At 44.6% G+C, this 17974-nt stretch overlaps 1 protein-coding gene across 1 annotated transcript in view; it reads left to right on the plus strand.

The window, feature by feature from the left end:
- The window catches only part of adcy8 (adenylate cyclase 8 (brain)), a 97728-nt gene extending 92021 nt beyond the window's left edge, over positions 1-5707 (plus strand). The window contains exons 15-17 of the mRNA XM_029281163.2: positions 2243-2335; positions 2461-2575; positions 3816-5707. Coding sequence (XP_029136996.2) covers positions 2243-2335; positions 2461-2575; positions 3816-4315 — 708 coding nt within the window. The 3' untranslated portion in view covers positions 4316-5707. The remainder of the gene's footprint in view (positions 1-2242; positions 2336-2460; positions 2576-3815) is intronic.
- Positions 5708-17974: the final 12267 nt, after the last annotated feature.

Consider the following 17974-nt stretch of genomic DNA (forward strand, 5'->3'; position numbering starts at 1 on the left):
CATGAAACACTAAAGACGCACAGAACTCAAGAAAGTAACAAAAACACACTAGAACATAAAGAAACTCTAGGATACAAAGTTACAAAAATAACACATGAAACACTAAAGACTAACCTAGAAAACACACAAGGGAAACAACACCATCAGGGAAGAATGAGAACTAAATACAACAAGAAAATCTACAAAATAAGAAACCAAATCATGACACCGTGCCCAAGCACAGTTCACCTCTAAAGTTCCTTTGACTATATGAGCGCACGGTACACTTCCTCGGCCCTGGCATGCTTTGAAGAGGTGAGCTTCGGCCCGGTGCAGTTCATGAACGAGCACAAGCACAGGCATACAACGTGGACAGACTTTATTATGCAGAAATCCTGCAGTGTTCCTGCTGCTTCTGACTCAAAATAAGACACAAAGTCAATTTAAAAATCAAACAACTCAATCTGGACGCGCTACACTTCAAGATCTGACACCTAAATACATTCAGGTCAGGGTTTATCTTTAATTGGAGGATTCATGTGTTGGTTTGACTCTAAGATTTGAACTTTTAAACTTTGAGTCAGTGGAAGTTGCACAAAGACGTACTGATTTTAAATGTGCAGGAATGAAACACAGGAAACATGACTCATGTTGTCAGTTCCTGTCAGAGCTTCAGGCTCAGTATGAGTTCGCACGCTCGCTGAAGTTACTAAAGAAGAAAAAACTCTGGCACATCCTGGGTCCCTGCGGACAAAGTGAAGCGTAGAGGAACTTTACTTTTTGACAGAAAATGTCAGAGTCTCCTAATAAGAGCAGCGACAGACACACACACACACACAGACAGACAGACAGACAGACACCAGCTGAGCTGTCTGCTGCCTCAGGCCACCCTTTACTCCTTCTCCTTCTCACACTTTCCCCTCAAACACCAGCAGACTTTGCTTTTGTCCATCAGGGACAGGACAGAGTGCAATCCAAGCGGCACTTTCTAAGAGACAATAACAATCTGAAAAAATGAAGAAGACTGAGTAATCTGTTAGATTTACTTAGATCGTCTCTAGTCAAACATTCTGCTGACATAGCAACTAATCTAAAAGCCCTTACTCACCCCTGGTCCTTGTATGCTCGGGTTGGTTGGTCTGCCTTGTCTGCACGTAGACTAAACCACTGGCATATTTTTATTCATAAGGGTATTCTCGGTCTGCTTCCATCCTACCTACAGAGCTACATACTTCAAAAAAGTAGAGGAAGTTACCATCTACACCTTCTAACCATCCCTAAAGCCCGTACTGAATTAGGAAAAAGGGTGTTCAAGTATGCTGCTCCCTCTTCTTTGAATCGGTTGCAAGATACTTTAAATTTTCGGGAGCTGGTTTCCTTGAATGTTTTTAAAGGTGGTCTTAATGATCTGGAGGCAGAAACATCTGACTGTAGATGTTTGAGCTAACTCATATTGCCCCTTTTTGATCACTTTGTTGCTGATGACTTCTGACAGATTCTGATGAATGGTTCTTTTTGTGATTCCTGTATTTATGTTCATTGTTGTGAAGTGTTTTATGTCTGAAACCCTGTAATTGTGCTGCTGCCTGTCTTGGCCAGGACGATCTTGTAGAAGAGATTTTTAATCTCAATGAGACTTTTTCCTGGTTAAATAAAGGTTAAAAAAAAAAAAATTGCTCATCGTCCGAGCGTCACGACAGCAGCTTTTTTCTGGATGCAGTTTGCAGCACGGGCACGGTCACTTTTAGACGTTGTTGGTGCTCATAGTGAGCATAGTGAGTTATTCCTCCTTTATTTCTGCTGCAGCCGTCTGTATTCTGCATGAAATAAGAAGGTTGAAAAGAGGAGTATAATGACTCACATCAGGGCTCTCCAGTTAAAATTCAAGTCTGAAGTCAAGCTGCTTCAAAACACCACGTTATGTAATTGTACAATTCATTTATCAGAATTAATACATTTTAAAAAACCTGGGCCTGCATTAGAAATATTTTGGGGTCTGTTACAAAAAGTAACACTAGGCCCAGCTGTCCCGATCCCCCCACTGGCCTGCATTCACTTAGACCTCAAACGTACTCGGACACGGGACGGGTTACCTACTGTGACTGCACCCTAAATAACCCTGAATCACGTGTCACACATTACATGCCAGGATTTGAAATGGATTTATATCTCACAGCTCGTCAAGTTCCACACGATCAGGAGATTTTCTGATCCTGACTGTAAACCGTCTGTGATGTTAAAGACCTCCTCCTGTTTGTCACAGCTGCTCGGGGAGGAACGTTTCGTGGACATCGAGAAGATCAAGACCATCGGCAGCACCTACATGGCCGTCTCCGGTCTGTCTCCGGAGAAACAGGTGAGTCCCTCCAGGTCCTGAATCAAACCTGTGCTCGTCACTCACTGATCGTTGGGTATCACATCTGACCTGCCGCCCTCCAGCCTGAGTCCTGACTCACACTCTTCCTCTTCTTCCTCCCACAGCAATGTGAAGATAAATGGGGTCACCTGTGTGCGTTGGCCGACTTCGCCATCGCTCTCAAGGAGAGCATCCAGGAGATCAACAAACACTCATTCAACAACTTTGAGCTGAGGATCGGTGAGATCTTTAGTTTGCTTTCAGTGTCCTCTCTCGTCATCTTCAGTCTTTTTGGCTGCTGTTTTAAACTTGACGTTGCAGAATTGTGAACTCCAGATGTGGACTGGATTTAATGATGATAGAAAGAAAAACAGAAACAGACGGGCTTGAAGCGAGACGCTCAGGTGTATTTGTTTTCTATTTACAAGGTGGAGAAGAAGTCCAGTTAATCTTTGGCCGCTGGTTGGTGGAGTGAGCACCACATAGAGTATAGATACATACTGTAGAGTGATGCTTTTATGCTTGTAGATGTGTCTTAATTGTTTAAATGACATGCATTAATGTATGCAAATGTAATAATATAACAAAGATACTTTCCAATATCTTAAGGTGAAAACCTAAATACACATCTGAACAACTTACAAGCAATGCCTCTGCTGGAGAAACAACTGGATGGCACCAGATTTACTCTTCAGCTCCTGCCACAAATTCTAGACCTCTACTAGACCATGTGCACACTAAACTTCCAAATTCCTGTTCGCTAAAGGAAGTGATGCAAAACCACCCCTATACAGTAGGGGGAGCTGAATTACAGAAAAACTGAATATTTATAAAACATAGAAATAGCCTGGAAGTCAAAACACACATACACACGAAAAATAGGTCTGATTACTTATTGTCATCACTGTCACACACTGCACAGGGGGTGAATAATAAAAAAAAACGGCTGTGTTTTGATTTTGAAAACAATACGTGTTATCCATAGTTAGGCGTGTAGCTGACATGATTGACAGGTGGGCGCGAGGTAACGATCAGTCAAGAGGTTTAAAACCCGCCTCAGCTCCAGCTCTCAGCCTGTCGTTAGGTTGACTGAAAGTTAGACTGAGACAGGATTTCCAACATGCCGGCCGCTGCTGATGAGCCTCCAGCGCCCCCTGCAGGAACAGATGGGTGACATCACTATTAATGACTTCCTCCATTAATATTTACAGTCTGTGGTCTCTGCCTGTCGCCCTCATGTTGAGTGGACCAATTTTGGTGCACGTCATCCCCAGCCTCTCTTTCTTACAGTTCCTGTCTCTCTGCAGCTGTCCTGTCAATAAAACACGTTCATTTGAAGATGATTACTACCGCCATCAGATTTGTGCTTACTCATTTTTTAAAGATCTGGTAGTTTAGGCAATATTGGAGGCATTTCTGATGTTTGTGTTGAACGTCTGATCCGATATCAGAACATGTGTCCTCTGTGTGTCCATCACAGGAATGGCCCACGGCTCGGTGGTGGCGGGCGTGATCGGCGCGAAGAAGCCGCAGTACGACATCTGGGGGAAGACGGTGAACCTGTCGAGCCGGATGGACAGCACGGGGGTCAGCGGGAAGATCCAGGTGCCCGAGGACACCTACCTGATCCTGAAGGAGCGCGGCTTCGCCTTCGAGTACCGCGGCGAGATCTACGTGAAGGGCATCAGCGAGCAGGAGGGCAAGATCCGGACGCACTTCCTGCTGGGCCGCGTGCAGCCCAACCCGCTCATCATGCAGCCGCGCAAGATCACCGGCCAGTACTCGCTGGCCGCCGTGGTGCTCGGCCTGGTGCAGTCGCTCAACCGGCAGAAGCAGAAGCAGATCCTCAACGAGAACAACAACTCGGGCATCATGAAGGGCCACCACCACTACAACCGCAGGACGTTGTTAGCGCCCGGCGGCTCCGAGGGGGGAGGGGGGCATCACACCGAGGTGGCGGATAAGACGGAGCTGTCGTGAAGAGCGGACTGGAGTTTCAGTTCCTTTGCAGAGTTCTCAAAGGCAGAGCTGCTCCTCAGGCTGAAATGATCCGAGCGGTGGAGTGAATGTTTGGCTGAGTGAAGGCTGAAGAGTCCCTTTTTTTAAAGGCTAATGTCAGGAGCGCTTCTTCAGGGCTAATTGAGCATTTCATTGAATTGCCCTTATCAATTGTCTTATCAGTTTCTGACCAATCAGAAAGCAGTGAAACAGATTATTAGACAGATTCTAAAAACATATGACATAATGTAAAGGTCGAGCCCGGGCACGAGATCAGAGAAAACGGTCAACTTTTCAAATGTTCTGCGAGGAAGTCCTTCGGTGTTATGGTGAGAAAAAGTGAATGTAAACAGAGATGTTGTTGTTAGTTTACAGACTAACTCGTCAGGGCTTCTTTAATCAGCTCCTCCAGGAAGTTGTGAAGCGTTGAATCGGCTAATGCACACTGATTCAGTCGACAAAACATTTTTTGCCATTCTCCAAAACTTCTTTGCAAATTTGACCAATCATCCGTTTGTTGTAACCCCAAGCGTCAACATGTACGTTACCTAATTCACATCTTTGACACTCCAGCTGTTAATGCATTACACAAAAAAACATTAAAACATTGAATCATGCATTACACCCATCCAGCATTTTTTAAATTGCAACAACCGCTACACAGAAAATTCCTCGAGGGACTGATGAAGACTGCGACAGTGAAGGCAGCATGTACATTAAAGCAGCCATTTTGGATGAGCTCCTGGTTGAATAAGCTTAAACCCTTACACCCTGACGAGTAGCTACCATGTTACCTCACCTGAGCTAACGAGTTCAAACTGTGGTTTCTGTGGTAACACGTCTCAACATCCTGAACGCCATCGAAGAAGGGAAGAAGTCCCTCAAACCCTCGGTGACTTCATTTCAGTTTTCTGGATCGGCTAACTGGTCCAAGTGCGCTGGAGTATACACACTTTGGCTCCTCCCACCCAGGTTTAACCCAACCAATGACATTTCTTTCTGCCTCCTGAAGCAGCTCTGCTCATGATGAATGTTTGTAGGACTGAAACTCCTCGTTGTTCCTGAGCGAGGAGGAGGAGGAGGATGAAGAGGAGGAGGTGGTGGGGGAAAGAGGGAGGGAGGGACAGGACAGGTTTTCACCCGCCCTCATATGTCGATGTCTTTTTTGACTGAACCCCCTCCCGCCCCCTCCCAGCGGACTGTGTGACGTTCCTCCCGTCGTTTCACTTCCCATTTTTATGTCGCCTAACCCCCACCCCCACCCAAAAACCCAGAGTCCCTTTCCCACTCCGACCTCGCCCCGTGTCGATGTTTCTTTTTTGTATTTCTTTTATATATGAGAACAATAAAAAAGGGGTCTAATTTTTTATATAAGCCACGTGTCTGCTGCTTTATTATCTCCTCCCACAGTTTGTTGTATTATGTTTTAGGGCTGCACGGTGCTACAGTGGTTAGCGCTGTCGCCTCGAGGCAGCGAGGAGGTTCCTGGTTCGAATCCCTGACTGACACGAGTCTCTCTGTGTGGAGTTTGAATGTTCTCCCCGTGCATGTGTGGGTTCTCTCCGGCTTCCTCCCACAGTCCAAAGACATGCTGGTTAGGTTAACTGGTGATCTCTAGATGACCCCTAGGTGTGAATATGAGTGTGTTTGTCTGTCTCTGTGATTGACAGGTGAACAGTCCAGGGTGTAACCCCGCCTCTCGCCCAATGACAGCTGGGATCAACTTTTAATTTGGGAGAATACTGATTGCTTTCCTCAGATTTCATAAAGATTTTAAAAGGCAAATCTGAAAGCCCTTAATGCAAATAAAAGGAGGTGTTTGCACATCCAACTATCTCATGAGGTAGCTGCGTAGGGCCACAAACTATTACTTGAAAAGAAAAAATCCTGCACACTACTCTTGCTAAGTGTCACCAATTTATTAGTGTGTTCTAACACACTTGAAAAATGTTCTGAGGTACTGAAATGTTGTGATTTATCTGATAAATTGGTGAAACTTAGCAAATATATGGAGAAAGGGCACTGCGGGAAGTCTCAACAAGATGAGTTAGATCTTTATTTTTCCATGACATGTCAGTAATTTAAATGCCACATTAAGGAATCAGAAGTATTCAAAGTCTGTAGAAGAACCCTGAAGATCAATTTCTAGACATCCTAAATAAAGAACTAGAATCAAGATGAAATGATGAAAAGGAGAAGTGAGCGTCCTGCTGTTTAGTTCACGAGAGGAAGATGAGAACTCTTCTTCTTCTGCTGTTTTCTTGGAAAGCCTTTGATGAATCACATCATGAGACGAGCGTGAACAGGAGGAGCCGGGAGTCAACGCAGACACCTGCTGGATGACGATGGTGAACCATCTGGTCTCTTGAGCGGCTGAGCTGACGGGTGATTATCAGCGACAGTCCCGATCATCTGTTCTGTTCAGCTGCACAGAGATAGCTTCACTGTCTTACAACCTCAGCTTTGAGAAAAGGCCAAGGCAGAGGAGAAGGACCCGTTCTAGTCCGAATTCGGTTTCTCTGTGAGAGAAGTAAAGGCTGGACATGACACCTGTTGTATCAGCTGTTGTGTGAGTCCAAACCCTAGTCCTAACCCTAACCCTACCCTAAGTGGGACCTTATATGTTTGCTGTTTACCTAAGATTGTGAAAAGGTCTTAAGGTTTTTAAAAACTCTTTTAAAGACTTTTCTTTACAAATATTGGGGTCTAAGTGACATGCAGGTAGTGTTTTAGTCAAGACCACATTTAGTGAGACCAAGACATACCCGAGACCAGAGTGCTCCGAGACCGAGACAAGACCGAGACATTTAGGAATCAAGACCAAGTCAAGACCAAGACCAAGGCAGGGAGAGACCGAGTCAAGACCAAGACATATAGGGATCAAGACCGAGTCAAGACCCAGACCAAGGCAGGACCAGACCGAGTCAAGACCAAGACATATAGGGATCAAGACCGAGTCAAGACCCAGACCAAGGCAGGGTGAAGCCATGACAAGACCAAGACCATAAATCTGACCAAAAAATCATCGTCTTGTGTGCAGGGGGCGTGACTCTAAAATGGCCCGTGGGCGGCTGGTTGGCTGTCTCTATAGGTCAGCCCTGTGATAGACTGGAGACCAGTCCAGGGTTTTTACCCCATACTCCCGCCCAATGACCCCCACCCGCGACCCCTAACTGGAAAAGCGGTACAGACAATGGATGTATATATATACACGTTTTTCCATGATCTTGTTTTATAAAGTAGATATGATGGGGGAAGTTAGATGAATAATTGGCCACCCCTGCTTAAGTCGGGGCTGCAGTTGGGCCACCCCAGTCAAAAAAGTCTGGATACGCCCCTGGTCTCACAGTTTGCCTAATCTGTGTCGAGTCACAGCTCACAGGCGGGCTCAGACTTCCAGATCCCCCTTCCCCATGTGTTGTCGAGAATCTGTCAGTATAAGTGAACGATTACTGTAAGTTACTGTAAAAGGTGCTGATCTGCCTCGACCTGCTTCTTTGTTCGTTTTATTTTGCGGGCACAGATTAAACGCTGGATCCAGATTACAAAGTCTCTGATTACAGGTGGCTTAGAGAAGTCTGAGAAGTCAGAGAAAAGGATGTAACTCTGGTTAGTCGTTAAAAAACAAGGATTTTACCTCAGTGGGGATCCTGTTTGTACACAGATATGTTGGGTTATGACTCGACGCAGATCTGATCTCTGCTATGACGCTAAAGAAAAGAACCAAAACTCCCTTAAAACAGTGTCAGATCATGATCTAACTGAGACAGTTGTCCAGTCTTTGTGCAAACAGAAAGAGAGCACAATATGAGATTTACTTTAATATGCTCCAGCACAGACCTCCTGCAGTGTCTGCAAACGTCCACTAGATGACAGAAGAAGCTCATCAGACACTGAGGAGAGTTTCAGGCTGTAAACCAGACAGATATTAGTGATTGTCCATTCTGTCCAATCAGCCAGCACGGGGCTGTGACCCTGTTGGGGAGAGGAGGACTTTATACCCGAGAACATCAGGAGGAAATGTTTTCTGATCAAAAAGAGACGCAGGAAGAAAGAAATCTGTCAGGAGATGTTTGGAAACCCCGGCTGACACACGATATAAAAACCTGTTACCATGGCAAACGTCTACTCACCAAGAAGAGATATAAACACATATTTAAGGCCAAAGAGAAGTGCATCACAGTTCACTCTGTGAACATTCTGAGGAAAGCGTGAGGAAGTGAAAACAGGAAGTGCAGACGAGAAAGACGTGAATCTTTCATTGAAGTGTCTAAAGTGACGTGAAGACGATGAATGCAGAAGTGTTGCTGTGTAAGATTTCATGAAAGCTGGGGGTGTGTTTCTTGAGAACTTCTGAGATGCTTCTTAAAAGTCATGAATATTTTAACATCAGGGCGCTCATGTTGTTTTGTCCCTCCAGGCTCACTGTAGATAGTGGTCCTCAGTGTCTCCCTGTAGTCTCAGTGATGTAAAAGAAGGACACTGCTGCATCTTTGAATGTCTCATTTCACTTTAACAAACTCTCAGACAGTAATATCCACCTTATGACATCACACATTGACCTTATGACATCACACATTGACCTTTGTTACCGTTCCTTTGAGCTGTTTGACCTCACTTTGGGATCCCTAACCACTTCCTGTTTCTGTGCTTAACTTCATGTCCTAAACTTCACTCTACCAGAGGAGCCTTACTGTATTTCAAAATAAAAGCACACAGCAAGTACAGTAGTTAAAGACAGTACAAACATTCAAAATAAAAGCCTGACCATTTTCATTTTCAAATAGGAAATAATGGAATTTCAAACATGCGATTATAAATGTGATTAATCGAGATTAACTATTGAAATTTAGCGATTCATTTTTCCTTTTACGTCTTCTTCGGCTGTTTTCATTTTTCAGTCGGTCACAACGTCCTTTTGTCCGTGTCAGAGTTAATGTTGTAACCTTTTAATGTGTCTGAAGTTAATTATTTCCTTTCAAAATAAAAGCGGGTTTGTATCCAAACAGGAAGTATCCTTAGCTTGAGTCAGTACAAAAAAAATCAAAGTAAAAGCATTTCAAAAAGTGTTGTGAAATTCAAAGTAGTAGTTTAGATCAGTGCTGCCCCCTGTAGGAAACTTTCTACAAATTGACTTCAAACTGCAGATCTGTGTGTTTTTAACTTGTAATCTGTGATGACGACTTCTGCACTTTATCTGTGAACCAATGTGCACATTTTAATTGTTGTTGCTCTGAACTCATAGTTTGTGAAATGTTTCTTCATCATGTTGTGATCATTATGACGTGTGCTGCCAAGGTTGGGGCAAACATGTGATTAATCAAAATTGAAATGTAGTGACTCATCTCAATTCTTTTGATTTATCGTTTGACATTAATGACGTGGAAAAATAGCCGATCAGTCGTGGTCTTGACCCATCTTGACTCAAAATCTGGAGCCCGCCCAGTCTGACAACGAGACAAGAGCTAGACCTGAGACCGGTCTGGACCAAGACCACACCTTCAGACAAACACAGACGTTATGAACCTGTGTAATCTCTCACTCTTGTAGCTTTTTGCTTTCCTCAAATGTCCACCTCCATTTCCTTTCTCCTCTAAGCTCTAAGTAAAATGTCCTTTCACACAAACACCAGAGAGGAATAAATCAGTAAATCAAACATGACGACTCGGAGCATCCGGTCACCACAACATTGACAAACACAAACAAACGTGCGTTCAGGACAAATCGATGCAGTTTTTCTATCGTTCTCCTCCCTCCTATGGATTTTCTGTTTGGCAAGACGGAGGAAGAGGAGGAGGAGGAGGAGGGGGGAACACGCAGGAGAGGCAGAGATGTGGAGAATGGAGTTGCCATGGCGACCATTGGCATGTTAGGGATGCAGTGTGTGCATGAGTGTGACTGCATGTGTGTGTGTGTGTGTGTGTGTGTGTGTGTGTGTGTGTGGATGAAGTTTCTGTGGTTACATCAATGGATGGAGGAGAAATAAGCAATGTGAATCTGTCTCGATACTCACCCTTTTAACCAAACGGGTTTTAATCCATCATGAATGTCATTCGTCAAGATGAAGAAACAATCCAAATTTATGATGTTTTATCTTTATGTTGTGTTAATTCTGGAGGGTTTCTGTCAAGTTTGGAGCGTTAGAAGTAAGTGCTACAAGCTTACACACCTTTATTCATAAAGTCAGGGTTGGTAATTTTCTCCAGATCCACCTTGTCAGATTTTGGTGTAAATTGTCTTTAGGTCCTGACAGAAATTAATAACTCAAGTTCTCTGAAAAAGGAACAAAGAAAATCCGTCATCTGTATCAGTTTGTAAGTCTGTAAAAACTTCAACCAATGTCTGCCACGAGGTACCAATCTGATGAACCAATCAGACGCCTCCCTGTCTCCCTGCTCGCTCTCTACCTCTTGCGTGCTCTAGCCCACACTCAAAGAGCGTCACCGATGACTTTAGGAGTTTATACTGAGAGTTTACTTACTGCTGAATGAGAAATCTTATATGGACAGCCTCAGACCAGACTGAGCCTCCTGCCCAGACCCCAGACCCGCAGGTTGGGAACCAATAGTATAATACACGTCTTACCTCAGGAGACCCCCTGTCCCCCCTCCTGTCCCACAGGGATAGATTTTGTGAACAACCAGGTCAGGAGGATTTCGGGAGCAGACCTCCTGAAACTATCTCAAAGTTTTCAGGAGTGCAGATGAGAAAACTGCTCACCCTGACAAATCCCTCACATCTGACCCTAACTCTCTCCCTTTACAGAGCTCGAGCTAAGAGAGCAAACATCAAAGAATAAAGGTGTTGGTGTGAATGTGATGTGATGTGGAAGCACCTGTTGCATGTCACTCATCATCTCTCCCACCACAGAGTCAGCTGATCTCCTTCAAACTGAACTTCTACTTTGATGAGGTGTGTAATTGCTGCCAGGACGTTTCTCCATTCATGGAGAGTAGGAAGTTCAACATCTCTGCACCACATGACGGAAACACAGGGGTGGTCGGGGTTCGATGGTGGGTGTGAAGAAGGGAAGAAGTCAGACTCCAGTTCACATCCTGAGGTCCACACGTGTTTAGACTTAGGATAGAAACTTGTGTTTTGTGTGATTTTCTTCATTAAAACAATCAAAGAAAAATACAAGTAAGAGTAAAAAAAAATATCAGACTCAATGTAATTTCAATATCACAGGTTTGAATCTAGCAAACAATGTTATTGTTTGTCACAGAGTTAGAAGCCCCAGGGTCAGGAGTCAGACCATCTAGGTCTTAGGCCATGGTTCTCTGAGCAGGGGGGATTGTTCCTTTGCTGTCAGACGGAGATGATGCCCAAAGCCGAGAAGCTAAAGAAGCTCAGGGGAGCACAGGGGAGCATCACATTTGAAGAAATCTGGGCAAGAAGGCAAAGCTCTGGATTTACAGGTGTGTCAGTGTTCCAGCCCTCGCCTCCTGTCATGAGCTTCGAGAAGTGACAGAATGAATGAGGTCGTGGATACAAGCGGCTGAAATGACCTTTCCTCCATAGAGAGGAGGATGGGCTCCACCGTAGCGATAGAGCTATATGAGCTCAGAGCAAAGCCGCTGAGCCCATGTCAAAAAAAAAAAAGAAAAAGCCAGCTCAGGTGGTTGGGGCATCTGATTCAGACACCTCATGGGAGGTTTTGAAGACCCCTGGATAGACCTGGAACTCACTGCAGGGATTATAATCCTCATCTGGCAAAGGAGCGCCTCTCCTGGGAAAAAAAGAGAAAACTTTACTGGAGGGAGGGATGTGTTGAATATCTGATGTGGAGAGAATGGATGGACGAACGGATGGATTGATGGATGGATGAATGGATGGATGGATGGATGGACGGAAGGACGGGCAGATGGATGGATGGATGGATGGATGGTTGGATGGATGGATGGTTGGATGGATAGATAGATGGATGGATGGTTGGATGGATAGATAGATGGATGGATGGATGGTTGGATGGATAGATAGATGGATGGTTGGATGGATGGATGGTTGGATGGATAGATAGATGGATGGATGGTTGGATGGATAGATAGATGGATGGATGGATGGTTGGATGGATAGATAGATGTATGGATGGATGGATGGATGGTTGGATGGATAGATAGATGGATGGATGGATGGTTGGATGGATAGATAGATGGATGGATGGATGGATGGATGGATGGACAGATGAATGGATGGTTGGATGGATGGATGGACGGACGGACAGATGGATGGACAGATGGATGGCTGGATGGATGGATGGATGGCTGGACGGATGGATGGAAGCATGGATGCATGGATGGACGGATGGATGGATGGATGGATGGACGGGTTGATGGATGGATAGATGGATGGATGGATGGATGGATGGATGGATAGATGGATAGATGGATGGATGGATGATGGATGGACGGACGGACGGGTGGACAGATGGATGGATGGATGGCTGGATGGATGGATGGCTGGATGGATGGATGGTTGGATGGACGGATAGATGGCTAAAGTAGCAGTCTGACCACAAGAAGTAATTTTCATGCAACTAAACAAACAGAAAGTCCATTAATGCGTGTTCTCTGTGTTTGTTCTCTACACTCTCCCTGAGTGACACTTTTTAATAATGGGCTGTCAGTCACGTTGTAAGACGTGTTGTTTCTCATTATATTGGAGGGGAACATGTCACATTCAGTGAATAATGGAAAAGCAGCATCACAAAGAGTGAAGCAGGAACAGACCACAACAACCAGACAGGCTCTAATGAGTTTCAGTATCCAGGCCAGTTTAGAATTCAGGGGGTCAGAGGTCAAGTTGAGGCCGAGGTCCTCGTCTGTTCGGCTCATTTCTGCACCCAGAGGTCTCTGACACGACCATAACTAACCCTAACCACTGGACCACAGCCTCCGTACAACTTTCAGCTTTAAGTTGGACGTACTGTTACATCCAGGTGTACGCCCAGCTGGTGCACTCGGCTCCTGAAGCTTTCAGCTTGGCATCCTGGTCACTGTAATCTTGTTTTTTTCTTAAGCTAGAAGTGGTGTTGTTGTTTTCACTGCTGTTCCTAACTGTGGAGAGAAAGAAAAGACCAACATGAGTTTTACAGGTTGGAGGGGTTGTGGGTTAAAAGATCCAGCAGAATTTTCCTTAAAGTCTTAATATGCGATTTCTTTGATCCAGCAGATGTCACCCTTGAGCACCAAAGCATGAAAAGCATGTACCCAAAACAACTTGCGCTGCATTGTTGTGTTAGCATGCTAATGCTAGCAATCTTTATTACGCTTGTATCTTCACACTGCATGTAAATTTACCTGAAATGAGCGTGATCTAGAAACACAGTTAAGCAGTGAGTACAGTATGTTATTCTTCTTTTCTCTAGTCCCTCAATTAAACAACTTTTATTTGCAAGGTGACGAGCCGGCTGGCTGGCCTGGCGATGTAAACAAACTGAAGATAGGACTCTGAAAACTCTGAAAACATCACAGACAGTGGGACTCGGGTGTTACACCCATTGTAGACAGTCATGACTCACAGAGTTATTTTCAGAGGATATACTTGATTTATATTATATTTAAGTGTGAAAAATGGCAGATTCAGCCCTTAAAGCATTGTGTAGCATTTATAGTGTGTTGCTGTAACACACTCCTCTGTTGTTTCCTAATAGTGACACACAAACACACACATGCAGCAGAGAGCCCCCGGCGTCTCAGCTGAGCTCGGATTAGAACCTTGGAGCTGCAGAGCTTGTTGTCTGGTTCAAATAAAGAAGCAAAGTTGAAACGGAGTCCAGAGCTGAGCTTATGTTCCCGGATAATACGAGTCTCCATTAACCCGCCAACACAGCCTCATCCCCCTAAACCCAGAGAGACAGAATAATGCACAGGATTCCATTGTGCTGCAGTAAGCCACCAGAAAGCTGTCGGGGCGTCAGACTGAACGCCGTCATCAAAACATTTATTTATATATCATGTATTAAGAGATCAAACTAATGGATCAATACAAACTGCTGCTTTCCTGTCTTTGAAGTCAGACTCAACCAATAATCAAGTCTAACTAACACTTTGTGAAGATGTCTAAATATGCATCAGACGTCACTTTTTGCCATGGCAACCACCTCTTTCCCGCCAGTGATGCTCCTCAGTTGACCACAAAGAGTCGACCGCCATCTGGGCCAACAGGCGGAGGGAAGAGAGTTTCTCACACACACACATTTCTAACACCAGACACACACACACACACATTCACAGATATAAGTGCGATCGTGTTTTCGCACAAATAACCACGATCAAAAAGCAAATACACAGTTCCTAAATGTGTGTGAGATCTGAGACAGACACATAACTTCGATAAGGCGAAGGCGTTGAATCTCTGACATTCTGTAAAGAACATGAAACTTAGCACAAAACAAAAAAGGAAGCTCCTGGAAGCTCCTGTCATGCACACGAGCACAGAGTGAGGAAGAAGACAGAGGGAAGTTTATACTTCAGATGGATAATCAGGATCAACTCGACTTAGACTTCATCCATCGTTTAGCAGGAGAGAAATGAAAGTAAAAAACGGAGCTGACAACAAACGACTGAAGCTGTTTATTTCCACAAGTTTTCAATGTCCAGATGAAATCAGAGTGTTGCCGACTTCAGCCCTTCTTCTTGTCATCTCCATGGTTTAAATTTGCCACCAGCTGAAAAGTTGACATTAAAAGTCCAATCAGTAAGTTGTCTAGTGAGTGAAATGATAAAATGAGCTTACTATATAATCAGACATTAAGGAAACATGCTATGTTGAAGTGCTGGCTTCTCTGACAACAATGCAGCAGCCAGTATGTCCTCCTTCTAACTTTAGATTCTGCTCCTGAATGCTCTGGATTTGTTTGGACCAGAGAAGGTAGGAGGTTTTAAGGCCACCCCACACAGCCGTTTTGGACGCCCCTCTGTTTGACAGATATGAGAGCAGTTATCAGGTCAACAGGTGTTGCAGTGATGGAAGCGGTCAAGAGAAGTGGTTCAGATAGAAGTGATTGTACCCGACCTAAAAAGCCTCTGCATGTTTCTAATAAGCTCCACGAGCAGAAACGTGCTCAAACTAGGATCAATATTGGAGATGCTTTTGAAAAATGGAGAGAGGTTAGAACACAGAAAGGTTTACAGACCCATGCAGAGCTGGATAAACACTGAAGCTTCAGAGTCCACCACATGGTGACCTGAGTGAGAGGGGGGGGAGACAGCTCTCTGCAATGTTTTGAATTTGGACTGCAGTACCCGTTTTAAACACTAAGTGTCAGAGTTACATACTGTTCCTTTAAGGACACTACCATGACATTTTAATATGGGTGTTATTCTGGCTTTTTGAGTCAGCCTCAAGTGGACACTCGAGGAACTACAGTTTTGAGCAATTCTGCCTCGTCTTTATTTTTCAAGAGGTTAATGCTCACCATAAGCACACCACTGCATGTCTGCAGTTTTAGAGAGAACAGCGCCCTCTGCCTGTCAAGCTTTTATTTTTGTTTTTTGTGCAAATCATTTTTGAATCTCATGAAGGCACCATCCCACATCATCCGCTTACCTGTAAACGACTTGTTAACACTTAGACTCAGATCATCAGCGAGCGATGGACTCGCTGTTAACTGTCCATCCGCTCCGCTCCTCACATGCTGATGCTTTTTGGGGGTTATGGTCGCTGACACAAACATCCCTTACACTTCCCCTCAGAGACCGAGCGTCCTACATTCAACCATCAAACCCACTGTTACATAAAAAAAAAAAAAAACACACCACCACACAAGCCGGCTTGCTGCCTGTTGCTAGGCAACAAGCCCCAGAGCCCCATCGACGAGTCTCGCTGGGCCGTGGCTATACCTGAAAGTGCTCAAATAGGTCAGTGAGGACAAAAGAAGAGAGACAAACTCGGCAAAGGAGGGGAAAAAAACAACAGCATGAAATAACACGACCCTGGGACTGTGTTTGTCTGCACTCAGCGTTATGTGTGTAATAAGGTTTGTTAGTCAGAGGAGGCGGACTGAGCGGAAGATGTGCGGAGAAGAATAACAGGCAGGGAAGAGCTTCTGTTGAAAGTGTCTGAACACAATAAAGATACGAGACAGGCTAGAGAAAGAGCTGTCAAAGTCTTCCTGTTCTCTTATTTGATGATGTTGATGCACAGTGCAAATGCATCGCTACAAAATGCAGCTCAGGTGTTGAGCTTGGTTGATTTTTGGGATCTCATTTATAAAACAGAGCATAGTATAGAAAGAAAATTGTAAGTACAGGGCGCAGAGGGCCTAGCCGTTTGGTCGTGCCCCATGTATGGAGACTGTAGTCTTACATGCGTGCAGCACGAGTCCGACCTGTTGCTCCTTTTCCTGCAAGTCATTCCCCACTCTCTCTGATTCCCTGCTTTATCCACTGTCCTATCCAATAAAGGAAAAAAAGCCAAACACAAAAAATGTATGTATGAGGCACTACCTAACCGCCGTACTCTCATCAACCTCTGATCCGCTGCACCTGTGGGCTGACTACAAAAGCCTGAGTCAAGCTCCTCCCCATTCTGTGTCAATCTGCAGCCAGGATCAGGAGCATGGCTTCAGCCGGCACTTTTCCCTTTCTCTGAGTATTTAGGTCACATATTCTCCTCCTCCCGGTGTAAATAAGTCTCAGAGCTCCTCAAAACATGTGTATGAAGTTTCTTGTTCTAAATCCACTCTGATCCTGTATTTGATCATGCCTATAAACCCCTCTATTTCAGCCCTGCTCAGAACAGGCTGTTTCTGTGTCTGTACCTTTAAATATGTAAATGAGCTGTGTCTGACCACGCCCCCTCTCTGGAAGGGCTTGGGTGTACTCTGTCTTTCTCGCTCCATGTCCTATTGTTTACGGTGAGAAGGCAGACTCAGAGGGCAGAACAAACACCTAGCTGTGGGAGTGTCACCCACCTGGGGGAGGGGCTACTGCCCTTTGTGATGTCATGAAGGGAAAATCTCCAAACGGCCATTTTGAGCACACATTTTCTGAAAAGTGTGGATCAGCTTTGTGAGATTTGTATAAATATCTTGTCAAATCTAAAGGTCACTTATGGAGTGTTGCTCACATTGCAGGTAAGAGTTGAAACAAGACTGCTGGTATGAATGTTTATGGATCTGTCGTTAATATCAGAGTTAATTGTCTGTGAGTTAATCAGGATATTATTATAATTCCCACTCGTTGTCTGCATTGCCCAAATTCCACTGCCTCCAAAATGTCCGTACTCAGGGGTCCGAGTTTCCAGTTCAAACATTCTTGCAGCAAGCCCGACAGAGGAGCAGGAAGTCCTGGTGAAGACGTCACTTTAGTTCAGGGAAATGTTGAGATTTGAGAATTCAGAGTTCACGTCCTTCCTCACAGACTGCTGGGGGGGCATCTGGAGTTCACGTTAATATTCAGTGTATGCCTACAAAGCCAATTATTCCGTTTGGGGGTAAACAGCAAATCCTGTGAAGGATCATGATGGAAAGCATGTCGACAGAGCAGAGACACACACACTGACGATGTCTGACTTTCAATTACTGTTTAATCATAATCTCTAAACGATGAAGATTAAATATTTTAAATGATGAAGATGTGTGTGAGTCAGAATCAGAACATTGAGTTAAGCAAACAACTGAATTAGGATTATCAGTTT

The sequence above is a fragment of the Labrus bergylta genome, chromosome 4 (assembly GCF_963930695.1).
Source record: "Labrus bergylta chromosome 4, fLabBer1.1, whole genome shotgun sequence".
Lineage (NCBI taxonomy): Eukaryota > Metazoa > Chordata > Actinopteri > Labriformes > Labridae > Labrus > Labrus bergylta.